General features: G+C 40.7%; 1 protein-coding gene across 1 annotated transcript in view; it reads left to right on the forward strand.

Moving 5' to 3' along the window:
- Positions 1–17,731, forward strand: part of LOC121286281 (protein phosphatase Slingshot homolog 1-like) — a 109,334-nt gene that overhangs the window by 50,767 nt on the left and 40,836 nt on the right. The window contains exons 5-10 of the mRNA XM_041203328.1: positions 1,453–1,574; positions 2,437–2,505; positions 5,470–5,535; positions 7,236–7,430; positions 8,268–8,361; positions 13,069–13,197. Coding sequence (XP_041059262.1) covers positions 1,453–1,574; positions 2,437–2,505; positions 5,470–5,535; positions 7,236–7,430; positions 8,268–8,361; positions 13,069–13,197 — 675 coding nt within the window. The remainder of the gene's footprint in view (positions 1–1,452; positions 1,575–2,436; positions 2,506–5,469; positions 5,536–7,235; positions 7,431–8,267; positions 8,362–13,068; positions 13,198–17,731) is intronic.

A 17,731-nucleotide genomic window follows, 5' to 3' on the forward strand; every position in this document is an offset into this window, starting at 1 on the left:
AAGAGACCAAAACTGTATGCAATACTCTAAATGTGGATCCAATACAATTGAATCAAAACATCCCTACTTTTATATTCCATTCCTCCTACAACAAACGACAACTTTCTATTTGTTTTCCTAATCATTTGCTGTATCTGCACACTAACTTTTGTGACTCATGTACAGTACCAGGCTATCCAGGTCCCTCTGTACCAGCGAGTTCTGCAATCTGTCCCAATTTAAATAACATGCTGCATTTCTATTCTTCTGCCAAAGTGGACAAATTCATATTTTCCCACATTATACTCCATCTGCCAATTTTTTGCCCACTCATTTAACTTATATGTGATATACTTGTTGATGGCACCGTACTTACTTAAAATAGAGTAAAGCCACAAGAATAGAGGAGTATTAAATAGGCAATAAACTGTTGAAGCACAGAGAGGTAGATCAGTGTTGCAGCTGGAAAGCATTCACTTGATCAATCATCCTGTCATTTACTCGGATACTGCTTTAACAGCACTGATCAATTTACCTCAATCATTTATCTCTCCCAATAATTCTGAGTTTTTCCAATGTTTTACTGATCCATACAAGTCCAAGAAGTCTCATGTTTGATTCCTGATCAGCGCTGAATTAGTTGCCCTCAGCCACAGTGATGCTAGGATATAATTAGCCTTCTCCCTTTTAGTTTGGGAGAGGAAAATTACTATCCAATGACTTCTACTGTAATTTGGTATGTTGGGAACAGACATGATTAGGATTGTATGTGATTCACCCTGTTGGCAAGTAGCTTATTAACACATTTAGGACCCATAAAATAAAAATCACTAATGGCAAGATACAAGAGGAGAATGGTATCCATGGAAGTCTACAGATTTAGTGCTTTCAGAAACAGCAGGAGAAAAAAAAATGAGGGGAAGACAAATTTACAAACCTGATGAATATTTGGAGAACCAACTTGATAATTTCAATTTCTCTGTGGCAGAAAAAAGTGGAGTGGCAGTTCCAGGTCACCCAGATACATTATTCATGCTTTTGTACCACTCTGTATTTGGGTTCCCCCAGTAATCAATAGTATTTGCAGACATACTTCTTAACTAATTACAATGCTAAGAGCAGTGGGGTAACCAAACCTAGCTGACAATAGGATTAATATGGAAAAACTCAGCAGGTCTGGCAGCATCGGCGGAGAAGAAAAGAGTTGACGTTTCGAGTCCTCATGACCCTTCGACAGAACTTGAGTGAATCCAAGAGATTCTCTTGGATTCACTCAAGTTCTGTCGAAGGGTCATGAGGACTCGAAACGTCAACTCTTTTCTTCTCCGCCGATGCTGCCAGACCTGCTGAGTTTTTCCAGGTAATTCTGTTTTTGTTTTGGATTTCCAGCATCTGCAGTTTTTTTGTTTTTATAATAGGATTAATATGTTTAATCTTTTGCTGAAACTCTTTGGAACTGGTTTGCTCCCACAGGCTGTACGTTTGGAAAGCATGTCTGCTGATCGAATCCGATACATGGTAGTTGTCTATACTAATGGACACCAAGATACAGAAGAGAATGTTCTTCTGGGAATTGACTTCGCAAGTAAAGAGAGGTATATAGTGTGTTAAGCATTTATGGGGAGGGGACAGGGAGGAGGTACATTAGGAGAAGAAAGTTACGCAGTGGGAGTCAAGAAAGAATTTTCAGTCTCTTGCATAAAAAAGTGTTGTGTTATTTTGATTAGATGATACCAGGAATGAAAAATGCTAGTTATGAAGAAAGTAAGAGGATACTAGGGCTATTTTCACTGAAGCAGCATAATTAGGGAAACTATTTCCTTTGGCTGGAGAGTCGGTGATGAGGGCTCATATTTAAAATTGTCCCTGTGAGTGAGAGAGAGAGATAAGTTAGGTGAAATTTGTTTCCAAAGGATTGTTGGAGCCTCGAGTGCTTCAGACCATTGCATTTTTAAGGGGAAATTGAATAAGTACTTGAACCAGAGGAAAATACAGAGCTGTGGGACCATGCAGAGTAGTGAAGTTAGTTTTGGATTGCTCTAGCTAAACTAAGCACCAGAACAGACAGCATAGACTTCCTGTTAAATAAATAATATTGGCGGACAAAGCAATTGGAAATCTGCATTATGAACTTTTTCTTTGAACACTTTTTTGATGCAAAGCTTTTTGGGAAAATAGGGGAAGAGGCCACCAAGTCTTTTTTTGGAAACTCAGTGCAGCATTCACTTATTAACACAGAGCCAATTTAATCTAGTTTATGACCATGCCCTTTTGGTCACTAGAGGTGTTATTAACTATTGTAGTTCATTTGAATAATTTAGACTATGAAATTTGAATTAAGATTGTTTTCCTGCTCTGAATAGTTTTTAAAGTGTCAGATGCACCTTCATAAAACAGATGCGCGACATGTTACTAAACTGATCATCATACTTTAATGGTGACCTTTTTTCTCTCCAGTAATACATGTACTATAGGAATGACCCTTCCACTCTGGTGTGACACAAAGATTCACTTGGATGGAGATGGGTAAGGAACTGGATTCCTCCTTCATAATTAAGAAAGAAAAAGTAGGACTGACTAAAATCATAATTGTTAATGTAGTATAATCCTTAATATAATATAACACTTATCTGTGTCCTTGGCTTAAAATTTTGTGTTTAAATGCATGGAATTTCTTTATGTTTAGCCAACCAGTTTCTACTCACAATGTGAGTGATACGGGATTACCCCGTTCTTAGAGGGGTTTAAGGAAACCTACAAAACTCAATTTCCTACACTGAAATTTTCCCAGTATTTTTAATTTAACTTTTTAAAGCTTAGTTTCTATGAAATTATGTATCATATCTATGAGATTCTGGAATCACCTAACTTTCGATATTGTGGCAGGGGTTTATTCATTCAAAAACCTGGTTTGCTGAACGTTTTTAAACTTTGTATTATCAGACTACTTCTTAATCTTAAATCTTTGACTAATTTTTTCCATTGAAATTTTGTAATGCTGTTCAATTATATTGTACACCTTTTGTAACGCATAAAATGCAAGGTTTCCAAAGAATTGACAGGGGAGTTGATTATATTAATTACATTTATAGTAGCTTTTACTGGTAAATATGTCGATAAACACTTGTGCTTGTGAAAAGAACACATTGCTGAAATGCCCAAAGTATTATTTTTAAAATCTCAGTAAGACTTCAAGATACTAATGCAATTTATAAAACAATTTATAAAACAACAATTGAAGAAAAGGAGAGAAATGCTAGTATGGGGCATTTGCGTTTGTACCCTGTGGTTGTTTTGAGGACTTTTAAATCAAGAAAAGCATGGTTACAAGCAGTATAGACTTCCCTTCAGTATTTGGTCTGGACTCTAGACATAACTATGAGTGTTTTAACAGGCGGTTGATATTCAAATTTCAATGAAGTCCTAATCTGCTTCCATGTTTACAAATTATATCGGCAAGGGGAAGCATGCAGATGAAGTATAGAATGCAGCTAAAGATCGATTTTTGGGAACTCTAGAGACAATGATTTGCAGGTGGAAAGAGGCACAAGTCAGAAACTACTGCATGGATTGCAAGGAGGGACTCCACAAAATGCAACAGAGTATATGCATCGGTGCTTATTCAGTGATTAAAGCACTTTTGCTTTTAATGCTGCTTTTACACGGACCTTTCAACTAACTAGAAACTCAATTCTAAGTGCCCTGCTTGAAACATTAATCTATCTTTCTCTTTCAGATCGATTGTGTAATTCTAATGTTATCTAACCTGCAGTTAAGCCTCTGCCAATTCAATTCTGTAATGGAAGCTAGGGCCCAAGCTTTTCTGCTCCATTCCTCTTATATTATGGTGGATTTGGGAATGCCCTCCACTGTTTCATCAGCTTGTACCCTGTCCCGTTCCAGAGGGTCTGTCTGGCAGCATAAAATGTATCTGCCCACAAGTGATATCGCAGTGAGGATTTCTCACTATTTCCCAGTTCATACTGGATGCAGGGGTAGTCTGGCTGACTGCCTTCAGTATTCAGCATTCTGTGGAAGGCATGTGGGGGTGGGGAACAAAGCATCTCTTTGGAACAAGAGCTCTGAGTATTGGTTTGCACAGGGTCTACAGGAGGAATCACAATTTTATGGTTAAAAGAAATGCTGCTTTTTCAGCAGAATAGATGCTACCTACTTTCCAACAGGCTCGCAAGGCCTGCTGCATTGCACCTTCACCCTTCCCAATGACTCCCCAATGGCAGCCCACCCCGCCTTCCCCCAGTGGTGGCCCACTTTCTTTATGGTGATGACTTTGAGATCATAAAGTCGGTGAGAGTCGCAGAGTCGTTTGTCTCAAACACACATTTCCTCCAACTAGCAACAGTAGAAATATGTGCCAACTGCGATGTGGTTGCAATAGATGAGGCCCCGGAGCTGTGTAGGAACAATGTAAGGTGGCTTTGTCTTTTTGTGACAAAGCATTTGGTACTTCAGTGACTTGAAACATTGCTTGGCACTTATACACATTCAATGTTAATGCACTGCTGACATTTTACATTTTTCAACATTAAAAGGTTAAATGATGCTTAAGAGTTTAAGACGTTGGATTGAATGTGAAGGAGATGGCAATTTTAAATGTTCCACTGGATGACAACACTCATATCCTTCTGTGCCAATTTTATGGGAAGAATTTTCCTGTCGGCGAGCGGGGGCGAGGGCCACTCACTGGCACATAAAATGACCTGCAGTGACATCGGGCAGGCGTCCCAACGTCACCGCACGTCACTTAGATTGTCAGTTTGGCGGGCGCGCAGCCGTGTCAGCTGCATGCCCGCCGAACTGTCAAAGGCCTATTAAGGCCATTAACAAACTAATTAAAGTTGTTAAGAATGCTGCCCGTCCAATCTTAAGGCACGGAGGTGCCTCAGGGAGATTCTGTGCTCTTTCGCGCATCTGCGTGAAAGAGCGCAGCCCCTGACTCAGGGAATCCACCCCCGCCCGCACAGGGAGCGCTCAGCGCTTCCGGGTGTGCATCACGCTGGGTGGGCCTTAATTGGCCCGCCCACGTAAAATGGAGGGACACAAGGTTCGCGCTCGCTCCCGCCCGCCCTCCCACAATGGGGGCGGGGGAGAAAATTCAGCCCTATATTTTTTCCTGCTTTTATATTGTTCACAAGCCCTTTTAGACTTTGCTCTTACTGAAAACCATTGTTTTGCTTGACAGAGAGCAAACATAATAAAAATGGTGGCCTACAGGCGTGCTCAATAAGGGGTGCCTTTGGCTAATGGATTAAGTCTTTTGAGGTGCCTTCAGGCCTCCAGAGTACAACTGAAAAGAAGTTTTTCACTAAATCCACTAATAAAACATGCTGACCATAGTGAATACATTTAGGAATAAGTTTGCTTACAGCACTTAATTGTGAAATTGCACTTTAAGAATATTGCCTCTGGTGTTTTAAATAAACTGTTGCCACCTGGATAGTGTTATATAGCAATTCTCTTTTACTTCAGTGGATTCAGTGTGAGTACGGTGGATCGCATTCATATCTTCAAGCCAGTTTCTGTACAAGCCATGTGGTAAGTAATGTATTGTATTCCCTATTGCTGTTTTATTGACTGATATAATTTACTTGATTTTGTAGAATGATTGGTCTATCTTCTAATGTGTACTTCTGGAGTGTGAGACAAATACCTACATTGATGGCATAATAATTATTAGGCTTGTAAACTGGATGGAAACTTTCTTTAGTAGCCATTTCACTAAACTGATGTAACTTAGGGGAAGGGAAAAATCACTAGGAAAGATATTATCCTATTGGGCAAACCAAGGAAGTACCTTAATGTTGTAACTCGATGTGTCCATGGCTGGATCAACCTGACTATCAGAAGCTAGCATTGACTTTGGGTTGAGGATAGGAAGATAAGATGAACACAAATAACAAGTGGAAAATTATTTTATATAGTGAACTTAACATAGAAATATATCTAAGCACTTTACATGAGAGAAGACAACATCAAGCCTCAGAATGGATAGAATTAAAGGGAGCTAAAGGTGTGATTCAATAATGAGGTTTTTAAGGATTTTTTGAACAACTGGAAGAAGTAACTAGAGAAAGTGATTGTAGATATGAATTGAAAATTACAGCAGTATAATGGTTGAAAGATCAATTTCTGGAGTGTAGATTTTTGTAGTACAGCTAGGCAAGTAGAAGTTGAGACATAAAGTTGAAGATCAGTCAAATATCAAATAAAGTGAGCAAGACTGGGAAGAGTTTGAGTTAGAGGATGTGGAGGTTAGCAGTGATAATGGGTGCATGAAACATGTGAAAGGGGACTCGGCCTGTGGATTGCTAAAACTTTTCTGATTTTGCAGTATAGTATATACTGATTTCATAAACTTACTTCACTTCACAGATTCTTCGCTGCAGCTCAATATTTAACTCAGGTTACATTACAGTAAAATTCTGGTTTGTACTAGATAAGATGGCAGTGTACACCTATTGGCAGTGTCTGTATCAGTGAACCTTAAAATGTCACTAAAGTTGTTAGTTGTAACTATCTGTATTTGAATTACAGTCTGTCTCCATCTAAAAGAAAAAGTAAATTTGGAAATACACCATGAAAATCATCTTAGCTTAAACAATGATAAATGTTTGGAATGATTTTGCAAGATAATATTGGGAAAGATATTTGATTTACTCAAAATATAATTAGATGCCTTGATAGGAGAGTTAGTGTACTCAACGAATGAACTTCAATGGTCATAAAGCCTCATGCATCTTGAAAAGAATTAGCACTATGCATAAATTAGAAAAACTGTAATTAACTTTAAAACCCTTGTTTTTATTTTATTTTGACCAATTTTTGTTCCGACATTATATACTGACAACCTCATCAGGGGAACTAGCAGAATCCTTAGCGAATCAGTAGACTAAGAGAGGTGAATTAATTTCAATGCAATCACACAATTACCAAAACACCCAAAGGTCAGTGATTGCCTCTGGCGATAGTAATTCCCTTCCCTCATCCTGTTAAGCTCAGTAATTTATCTCAGCCTGTCATTGGCATTTACAGTTTAAATAAACAGCAAGAAAACATCAATAGCACAAATTCCAAAAGAATCAAAAGTCTTCAAATGTTCTATTTTCAAAGGGGACGTGAATAGTAAGATTTCCTTTCTAAGTCAGATGTCAATGAAGATGACCTGAATAAGGTATTTGTTTGCATGGTTATAGAGACGAAAGGTTTAAAACACGTCCATTATTTGTGTTTTATAGGTCAGCGCTACAAATTCTCCACAAGTCCTGCGAGATAGCGCGTAGGTACAATTACTACCCATCAGGAATTGCTTTGACTTGGACCAGTTACTATGAGAGCTGCATTAATTCAGAGCAAAGTTGTATTAATGAATGGAACACAATGCAAGACTTGCATTCCATGCGGGCTGACTCACCCCCAATGTTTGCCGAAAAGTGAGTAAAGATTACACCCCTTTATAAGCTTTTTTTTCCCCAAGAGTTTTTTTGTGATCAAGTTGAGATGATCCCACTTTCCCAGGTCCAATTTTTAAGAATTATTTTTGACAAATATGTACTGAAGAGTCAGCAGGTCTGGCAGCATCGGCGGAGAAGAAAAGAATTGACGTTTCGAGTCCTCTTGACCCTTCAACAGAACTTCTGAGTCAGTGAAGGCACAAAATTGCAGTGTTGGAATGAAGATGCCATTTTAGAGTTATTTATCTCTCAGTTTACAGCAGATCAGGGAGAGCTGTACACTGAATCTAACCTATGCTGCATCTGATCAGAGTGCTAGGCCTGACATAAGAAAAAAAACGAGTGGAAAAACGTTCTGCCCTGTTGCACTGATATTCTAATAGCCACAAAAATCTACCCCCCCCCCCCCAACGCCATAAAAGCTAAAAGGAGTTTTTAGTTTCTTCCTCCTAAGAACCATTCCAATGTAAGAATCAAAAACTCAACATTGAGTATCAGGCATTTCAACCGTGGAGAGAATCGCTGCCAAATCAGCACATTCAGCGCATAGCTCTTAGATAACATTAATGAGTGGGAATGCTATCTGATTTGCCAATACACCAGTAATTGTTGCAGCCCATTTCTAACCCTGGCTGAAAAAACCTCATTTGGTATTGGATAGGATCGAAACTAGAACTTAACTGATGCACGCAGCTTGGTACGACACCAGTGTCACACTTACCCTCTTTTGTTTTTGGTTAGAAGTTTGGATTTTCTTAGTCAGGTAAGACAAATGAACTTTGAAATAAATGTATTTGTGGACTTTTTTTTAAACAGACCAACAGAGAATGAACTAACCGAACAATTAATAAGAAACAGACTAAGATACATAATGATGAGCAAAGATTTGGAAAATGTCACTTCTAAAGAAGTAAGTTTGTACTTGTGCTAAACAAATATCATGCGTCAAATTGTGGAAATGTTATTGTGAGTAACAAGTTTTCTATCAAGGATTTACAAAAATAACTTTAGGAAGAGCAATTTATAGTTAACGATTCCCCCTAAAAGTTGTTTTGTGCTTGCACCTTAACAAATGCACTGATTTTGCACTCCATTAATCCATGTTAATAAAGTAAATGTGTGTGATTTCTTCTAACAATCAAAATATAGTTAGCCAACGTTTAAACAAAGGAAAGTATAAATTCATGCTTTGCCATAAAGGTGTACACTTAAAACATGAGTCTGTCCTTTTTGGATGGTGATTGCCATGCTATTTTTGGTATTTTCAGCTTTTCTTTAAGATTTCAAGCATTTTATTTTGATTCTACCTGTATAAAGAAGAATCATTGGTTACTTCAGCAAAGAAAGACAAGAATATATCTGGAGTATTTGTCTATAGCCAGAAGTCAAAAATAGGGGAATGATCCTACCTACATTAATCCTGTTCAGCTCTTTGCAACCCAGTCACAAAGCACTGTTGTTGGTGCTTGAATTAGGATACCTGCATGGGGATAGGCAGGTTGGTGGTTTGCTTAAAGGTACAGGTAGATAAAGCAACATCAGAAGAAAAGGACATTGGCATTTTGGGTTTTATAAATAGCAAAAAGGCATGTATTCCATTTCTGAAAGGCAATGCTTAGCCCAACTTATAATATTGTGTACAGCTTTGGGAGTCCCATTATAGGCTTGATTTTTCTTAAAATTCGTTCGTGGGATGTGGGCTTCGCTGGCTGGACCAGTATTTATTGCCCATCCCTTGTTGCCTTTGAGAAGGTGGTGGTGAGCTGCCTCCTTGAACCACTGCAGTCCATATGGCGTAGGTACACCCACAGTGCTGTTAGGAAGGGAGTTCCAGGATTGTGAGCCAGCAACAGTGAAGGAATGGCAATATATTTCCAAGTCAGAATGTTGAGTGACTTGGAGGGGAGCTTCCAGGTGGTGGTGTTCCCATTTATCTGCTGCCCTCGTCCTTCTAGATGGTAATGGTCGTGGGTTTGGAAGGTGCTGTCTAAGGAGCCTTGGTGAATTCCTGCAGTGCATCTTATTTTTGGTACACACTGCTGCTTCTGTGCCTCAGTAGTGGAGGTAGTGAATGTTTGTGGATGTGGTGTCAATCAGGCAGGCTGCTTTGTCCTGGACGGTTTCAAACTTCTTGAGTGTTGTTGGAGCTGCGCTTATTCAGGCAAGTGGGGAGTATTCCATCATACTCCTGACTTGTGCCTTGTATATGGTGGACAGGCTTTGGGGAGTCAGGAGGCAAGTTACTTATCGCAGGATTTCTCGCCTCTTGTAGCCACAGTATTTATATGGCTAGTCCAGTTCAGTTTCTGGTCAGTGGTAATCCCCCCCAGGTTGTTGATATTGGGGTTTCAGTGATGGTAATGCCATTGAACTTCAAGGGGCGATGGTTGGATTCTCTCTTACTGGAGATGGTCGCTGCCTGTCACTTCTGTTGTGTGAATGTTACTTGCCATTTGTCAGCCCAAGCCTGGATATTGTCCAAGTCTGGCTGTATTTGGGCATGGACTGCTTCAGTATCCAAGGAGTCGTGAATGGTGCTGAACATTGTGCAATCATCAGCAAACATCCTCACTTCTGACCTTGATGGAAGGAAGGTCATTGATGAAGCAGCTGAAAATGGTTGGGCTAAGGGCACTACCCTGAGAAACTCCTGCGGTGATGCCCTGGAGCTGAGATTACTGACCTCCAACAACTACAACCATCTTCATTTGGGCTAGGTATGACTCCAACCAGCGGAGAGCTTTCTCCCCTGATTCCCATTGACTCCAGTTGTGCTAGGGCTCCTTGACGCCACCTGCTGTCAAATGCGGCCATGATGACAAGAGCAGTGACTCTCACCTCACCTTGGGAGTTCAGCTCTTTTGTCCGTGTTTGAACCTGGGCTGTAATGAGGTCAGGAGCTGAGTGGCCCTGGCAGAACCCAAGCTGGACATTAGCGAGCAGGTTATTGCAAAGCAAGTGCCGCTTGATAGCAAATGTTGATGACCCCTTCCCTTATTTTACTGATGATGGAGAGTAGACAGATGGAGTGGTAATTGGCCAGGTTGGAATTGTTCTGCTTTTTGTGTACAGGACATACCTGGGCAATTTTCCACATAGCTGAGTAGATGCCAGTGTTGTAGCTGTACTGGAACAGCTTGGCTAGGGACGTGGCAAGTTCTGGAGCACAGGTCTTCAGTACTAATGCCAGAATATTCTCAGAGCCCATAGCATTTGCAGTATCCAGTGCCTTAAGCCGTTTCTTGATATCAATTGGCATGAATCACATTGGTTGAAGATTGGCATCTATGATACTGGGAACCTCCAGTGGAGGCCGAGATGGATCATCCACCTGGCACTTCTGGCTGAAGATTGTAGCAAATGCTTCAGCCTTATCTTGTGCACTGATGTGCTGGGCTCCACCATCATTGAGCATGGGAATATTTGTAGAGCCTCCTCCTCTAGTGAGTTGTTTAATTGTCCACCACCATTCACAACTGGATGTGGTAGGACTGCAGAGCTTAGATCTGATCCAATGGTTGTGGGATCGCTTAGCTCTGTACATCACTTGCTGCTTATGCTGTTTGGCACGCAAGTAGTCCTGTGTTGTAGTTTCACCAGTTTGACATCTCATTTTTAGGTATGTGTGGTGCTGCTCCTGGCATGCAGTCCTGCACACTTTATTGAACGAGGGTTGATACCCAGGCTTGGTGGTAATGCTAGAGTGGGTGGTATGCTGGGTCATGAGGTTACAGATTGTGGTTGTATGCAATTCTGCTGCTGATGGCCCACAGCGCCTCATGGAGGCCCAGTCTTGAGTTGTTATCTATCCCATTTAGCATGATGGTAGTGCCACACAACATGATGGAGGGTAGCCTCAATGTGAAGGGTGGGATTTTGTCTCCACAACAACTGTGCGGTGGTCTCTCCTACCAATACAGCATTAGCAGCAGGCAGGTTGGTGAGGATGAGGTCAAGTATGTTTTTCCCTCTTGTTGGTTCCCTCACCACCTGCTGCAGACCCAGTCTAGCAGCTGTACCCTTTAGGACTCGGCCAGCCTGGTCAGTAGTGATACTACCGAGCCACTCTTGGTGGCAGACGTTGAAGTCCCCACCCAGAGTACATTATGTGCCCTTGCCGCCCTCAGTGCTTCCTCCAAGTGGTGTTCAACATGGAGGAGCACTGATTCATCAGCTGAGGGAGGGCGGTACACGGTAATCAGCAGGAGGTTTCCTTGCCCTTGTTAAATCTGATGATGCCATGACACTTCATGGGATCTGAAGTTGATGTTGAGGACTCCCAGGGAAACTCCCTCCTGACTGTATACCACTGTGCTGCCACCTCTGCCAGAACAGGACATACCAGGGATGGTGATGGTGGTGTCTGGGACATTATCTGTCAAGTATGATTCCGTGAGGATGACTATGTCAGGCTGGTCTGTGAGACAGCTCTCCCAATTTTGGCACTAGCCCCCAGATGTTAGTAAGGAGGACTTTGTAGGATCGACATAGCTGAGATTGCAGTTGTCGTTTCTTGTGCCTAGGTCGATGCCAGGTGGTCCATCCGGTCTCATTCCTTGGCCTTGTAGGCAGTTTGGTACAACTAAGTGGCTTGCTAGGCCATTTCAGAGGACATTTAAGAGTCAGTCACATTGCTGAGGGTCTGGAGCCACATATAGGCCAAATTTGAACCAGATGGATTTTTACAACATATCGCTAATTCCAGATTTTTTTATTGAATTCAAATTCCACCACCTGCCATGGTGGGATTCGAACCCGGGTGCCCAGAGCATTACCCTGGGTCTACTGAACTACTACTCCAGTGACAATACCACTACACCATCGCCTCCCCAGTGAAGACAGAAGTTAGGAGATGTTTTAGCACAGATTTGTTAGGGCAAGGAATGCTTCCCAAGTTATACCATTGAGACAGAGATGTTTGTCTCTTTCAAGAGAACAGCAGATAAACATTTGAAATGGAGGAAGAGGCAGAACTATGAGGAGAGAGTAGGGTAATGTGATTGGTTTGGGATTGCCCCAGCAAAGAACTGATAGACATGATTGGCTGTATTGGTCACCTTTTGTGTTATAAATGTCTTGGTTCTAGGTGAAGAGTAACCTTGGAATTGGAACAAAGAATACATATTTTACTGACTTAAAAATTGTCATATAAATCACCTGAGCCTAGTATTATGATATCATCCACCGTAGCACATAGACATAAAGATCTAAGTCTAATTCCTGGTCTATGCTGTGTTAGTTGATCTCAGCCAAAAAAGTAGTTGAGCATTGCAATTTACTTTGCTACCCTAAACAAAGGCAGGGTGCAAAGTCAGTCAGATTCCTCAATGTAATGATGGTCCAGTGTCCCCTGCTGGGAAATACATACTTGAAAATCCGGCAAAGGCTGTATCAGGTTCAGTTAAGATTCCCTTTACACTAAATAGTTTGGTTGACATTCAAACACAAAGATTTGCTACTTGAACTAGTCTTCAGGGAACTGTCACTCTCTATGGTGTCATATACCAAGGAGAGTCCATCTTATTGAGATAGAGAAAATAGGACCAAAAAATTTTACTAAAAAAATGTGTAATAATTATTGCCTTATGCATGCTACTGAAGATTTTTTTGTTTACAGATTCGAAATGAGTTGGAACAGCAGATGAACTGCAATCTGAAAGAGTACAAAGGATTTATTGATAATGAAATGCTGATCATTTTAGGACAAATGGATAAAGCTTCCTTAATATTTGATCATCTTTATCTGGTAATATTTTTTCTCTCTTTTCTGTAGATTTGTTTAATTACAGGGTGATTTTTTTTTGACACTGTTGTATTCATCAAAATGAAACCGTTGTTTTAAAGGAATGTACATTTGCTACTTCTGGATAAGAACAGCTGATTCTGCCACGTCTTCATCTTATTTCTCCCCCACCTTCTCCAATTTAAATATTTCAGTGTCCCATTCCATGGAATGTATGCTGCTACCCTGCTCCTTCCAAAATATACATTCATGTCCTATCAATTATTGGATACCCTTATTCATTTCCACCTTTTCAAGATACCTATCTCCAATACACTTATCTAGTGCAGATAGTCCATTGAATTGTTGAGGTTGAATCTTCCTCTGGGCTTGGAAAAACCCAACCAGCAAACATTTGTGTTTTGCAAACTGCACATATGTGACTTCAAATGGCATTTTTCTCTCTTTATACTGGGGTCAGGTTCGCAGTGCAGTTTGCAAGCCATGCTGGAGTGCGTAAGGAGTGTGGCCCACTTTTATTCTCCAACACTGTATCCCAGCTCCTAACAATGTTTAAAGGCTCCCTCAACCTCACCCTTCACCTGCCTTGCAACCCCCCCACCCACCCTCTATACCAACCTATGTCCCCCTCGGATTATCCATACCATCTCTGTGTCCCCATGTATCCTCCATGCCCTCTCTGATCACTCCATGTTCCCCATGTATCCTCCATAGCCACTCACACAGTATGCACTATGTCCTCAGATTTCATACAACATCAGTGGAAAATATTTTACGTTTCTTAGGGAAGGGAAATAAAAATCACCATCTAATGAATGACTCCATATCATTGATTCTAAGAAAAAATGAATTCCTCCATGTGAAAAAAAATGAGATACATGTAATCCTATTAGCTTAAGCCAATAAACCTAAAAGTGCATCAGAGGGACAGCCTGTTATTATAACCTCTTGAAACTGTCATTCATTCTCAGATGAATGGAACACCTACTATGACGAAACCCATTAGCACTTAAACCTCAACCAAGCATTGTTAATGGTCACAGCTGTCCAAACAATTGACTTCTCTAGGAATGAAAAAAACAGAAGGTGCTCAATTCCAGTTCAATTTCAAAACAAAGTGTCTGTCAATCAATTTAAGGGAGCAGGTGATTAGATGTTTTTCAATTGTCAAAACCACAACTTTTTTTCAGCCAGAGCCACTTAAATTACAATAGAAAAGGTGACAGCACAAGCTGACAGGATATTTTAAAGGACAGATCCCTATGATGAACTGTTACATTAAAAACACATCTACATTACGATACAGCACCCATATGTTCGAAGGTGTAAAGACACTTTACACTTTTCAGAATGTTCCAGACTTCTCTGCAGGCTTTTTTTTCCTTCACAAACTCTCAAAAGGTGAGTTATTTGTATTAAAATGGACTTGGAAACCTTTGCAGCCACATTTCCAAAACAAAATTAGGTCAGAGGTTGGGAATTCTGTGGCTAGTAACTCATTTCCTGACTCCCCAAAGACTGTCCACAAGGCATAAGTGTGATGGAAGATGAAGAAGTGTGAATGAGTGCGATTCCAACAACCCTCGAGAAGTTCAACACCATCCAGAACAAAGCAGCCCGCTTGATCGGCAATCCATTCTCCACCTTGAACATTCACTCCCTACACCACCAACGCACAATGGCATCAGTGTGTGCCATCTACAAGGTGCACTATAGCAACTCATCAAGGCTGCTTTGACAGCACCTTCCAAACCTGCAACTTCTACCATCTAGAAGGATAAGGGCAGCAAGTGTATGTCAACATGACCACCTGCAAGTATCTTCCAAGACACTCACCATCCTCGCTTGGAAGTACATCGTCGTTCCTTCACTGTCGCTGGGTCAAAGTCCTCGAACTTCCTTCTTAACAGCACTGGTGTACCCACACCACATGGACTGCAGCAGTTCAAGAAGGCAGCTCACCACCACCTTGTCAAGACAATCAGAGATGAGAAACAAATACTGGCCTTGCCAGCAATGCTCACATCCCTTGAAAGAATTTTGTAAAAGGCAGTTCAAAAAAGATTGAATCCTTCCAGTGATGTTTGCAAATTATTGCTATCATTAAGTAGACTTATTTGTGTTGAAACAATGGATAACATGTCACTCGTCAAAAGCACAGTATATGATGGCATGTAATTAAAATAGGCCGGAAGCAAACTTTGATTTATACTGCTCTAATTAAACATTAGTCAATTTGCTTTGGCATTGCATGGAGGACTTAAGATCAAGTGTAGTGTGCAGGTGAAGTGGCATTGGAGAATGGGAAATAATTGGACCTATGTGCAAATTTCCACTATAAATAGAAATCATAGGGCAAAAATGCCAACATAGACCAGTTGAGATGTGTGGCCCATTTCTGTGTTGTAGACTTGAAAATTCCTATTCCCACATTTTATAATGGAAACTGCATGTGCAAATTTATCTCACTGCCACAGCACATTTCTGCTAGTGGTGGCACTGTGCAGTTTTTAAATGCAAATGTATGAATTTATAATATAAAACTTAACAGGATGTTTGTGGATATATGAAACTTTTAATAATATTAAGATTTATGTAAAGTTTCTGTGGTAAAATTGCATTCTTAACATGAACAAATCTCAGGATGATTACTTCTGATATTCGTGACTGGCTTGTTAAACATTTAAAAAACTGTTTTGTTTTGAACTCCATCCAGTATTTCGCACAAACTTTTGAGCAGCCCGAGCCTTCAGCAAACTCTTCAGTCAACTTAAAAATATTTATTTGTAGCAAAACAGGAAACTAGTTAAAACATTAGAGGCAATGCTTCTAATTTTAATATCTATTTACCCCACAGTGGTATTAGAAAAAAAAGGTAAGGTATTATCTGTGTCTTGGTCAACATTGTTCTTGTAATTAGCAGTATCAAAAACATAAATGGTCATCCATTTAAGTGCTATTTGTGAGATCTTGAATTCAAAATGACTGCAGCATTTACTACATACAATTGCAGTTCTTCACTTCCTTACATTGAAACATCTGATAAGGTACTATATAAATGAAAATCATTTTCTTTTTTAATAAACTACAGAGCGTAGCAACAATGAATTGACTGTTCACAGTCAAATGGCACAAGGACTTATCTCTTGAGTAGGTGGCAAAGACAACGTTTAATTGAACTGAAAGGACTTATGATTCTGTGTCTGTGCTGAGCTAGCTATTCCCACCTGAAGCCACAGTTGATCTAGGCTCCCTGAGCTAATGCGAGGAAGATTAACAACATGCATCATTTTTAATGTAAAAGTGTCCCAAAATGCATGACAGAGGCAAATTCAAAAAAGTGAACACGAAGCCAAAGGAGATATTAGGAGGGGAAGAATTGGCTTTTAAGGGGGTGTGGCTTCAAAGGGGTTTAAGGAAGGAGTACAAAGCATAGGCCTTAATGCATAGCTGACAATGCTGGGGCAAAAGGAGGGGAGGGAATACACAAAGTAAGTGAGAGGAATTGAGAGTTTAGTAGAGATTACAGAAGTAGGGAGAAGGGGACAAGGAGTACTGAGATGGTGATTTAAATCAGCAAGGATGAAGAGTCACTCATTGTGAAGCCGAGGAAGAAATGCACAAGTGAGGAGAGGTAAGAAGGGTGAACAGCATGAGGTACTTGAAACTGCAGAAGGTACTAGCAGAGCAGAGAGCAAAGTATGACTTATTGATAAGTGCCACATTGTCACTGTGCTGATTTGGTGGGGCATGTGGGTGGAAAGTATAGCCAAGTAGGGTGGCTAGTTATATTTTCAGCTAAAGTTCCCATTCCTCATCATTATCCAGTGCCTCTTGTTGGAAAATCTGCCTTTATGAATGTTGGATGAGAATAAGATCAGGCTTGGCTGTGATTCCCTCTTTTCACAGAATCACAGAGTGCAGAAGAGACCCTACGGCCCATAAATGACAAATAATAGGGGATCCAGCACAAATCCCTGTGTTACGCCACTGGACACTGGCTTCCAGTCACTAAAGCATCCTTCTGTCATCACCCTCTGTCTCCTACAACTAAGCCAATTTTGAATCCACCTTATCAAATTACCCTGTATCCCATGTGCATTTGCCTTCTTTATAAGTCTCCCATGTGGGACCTTGTCAAAAGCTTTGCTGAAATCCATATAAACTACATCAACTGCATTACCCTCATCTACACACCTGGTCACCTCCTCAAAAAATTCAGTCAAATTTGTTAGGCATGACCTCCCTCTGACAAAGCCGTGCTGACTATCCCTGATCAAACCTTGCCTCTCCAAGTGGAGATAGATTCTATCCTTCAGAATTTTCTCCAGTAGTTTCCCTACCACTGATATGAGACTCACTGGCCTGTAGTCCCCTGGCTTATCTCTACAACCCTTCTTAAATAGTGGAACCACATTAGCTGTTCTCCAGTCCTCTGGCACCTCCCCCGTGGCCAGAGAGGATCAGAGCCCCTGTGATCTCCTCCCTTGCCTCCCTCAGCAGTCTGGGACACAAATCATCTGGACCTGGAGATTTG

The sequence above is a fragment of the Carcharodon carcharias genome, chromosome 13, assembly GCF_017639515.1.
Source record: "Carcharodon carcharias isolate sCarCar2 chromosome 13, sCarCar2.pri, whole genome shotgun sequence".
Lineage (NCBI taxonomy): Eukaryota > Metazoa > Chordata > Chondrichthyes > Lamniformes > Lamnidae > Carcharodon > Carcharodon carcharias.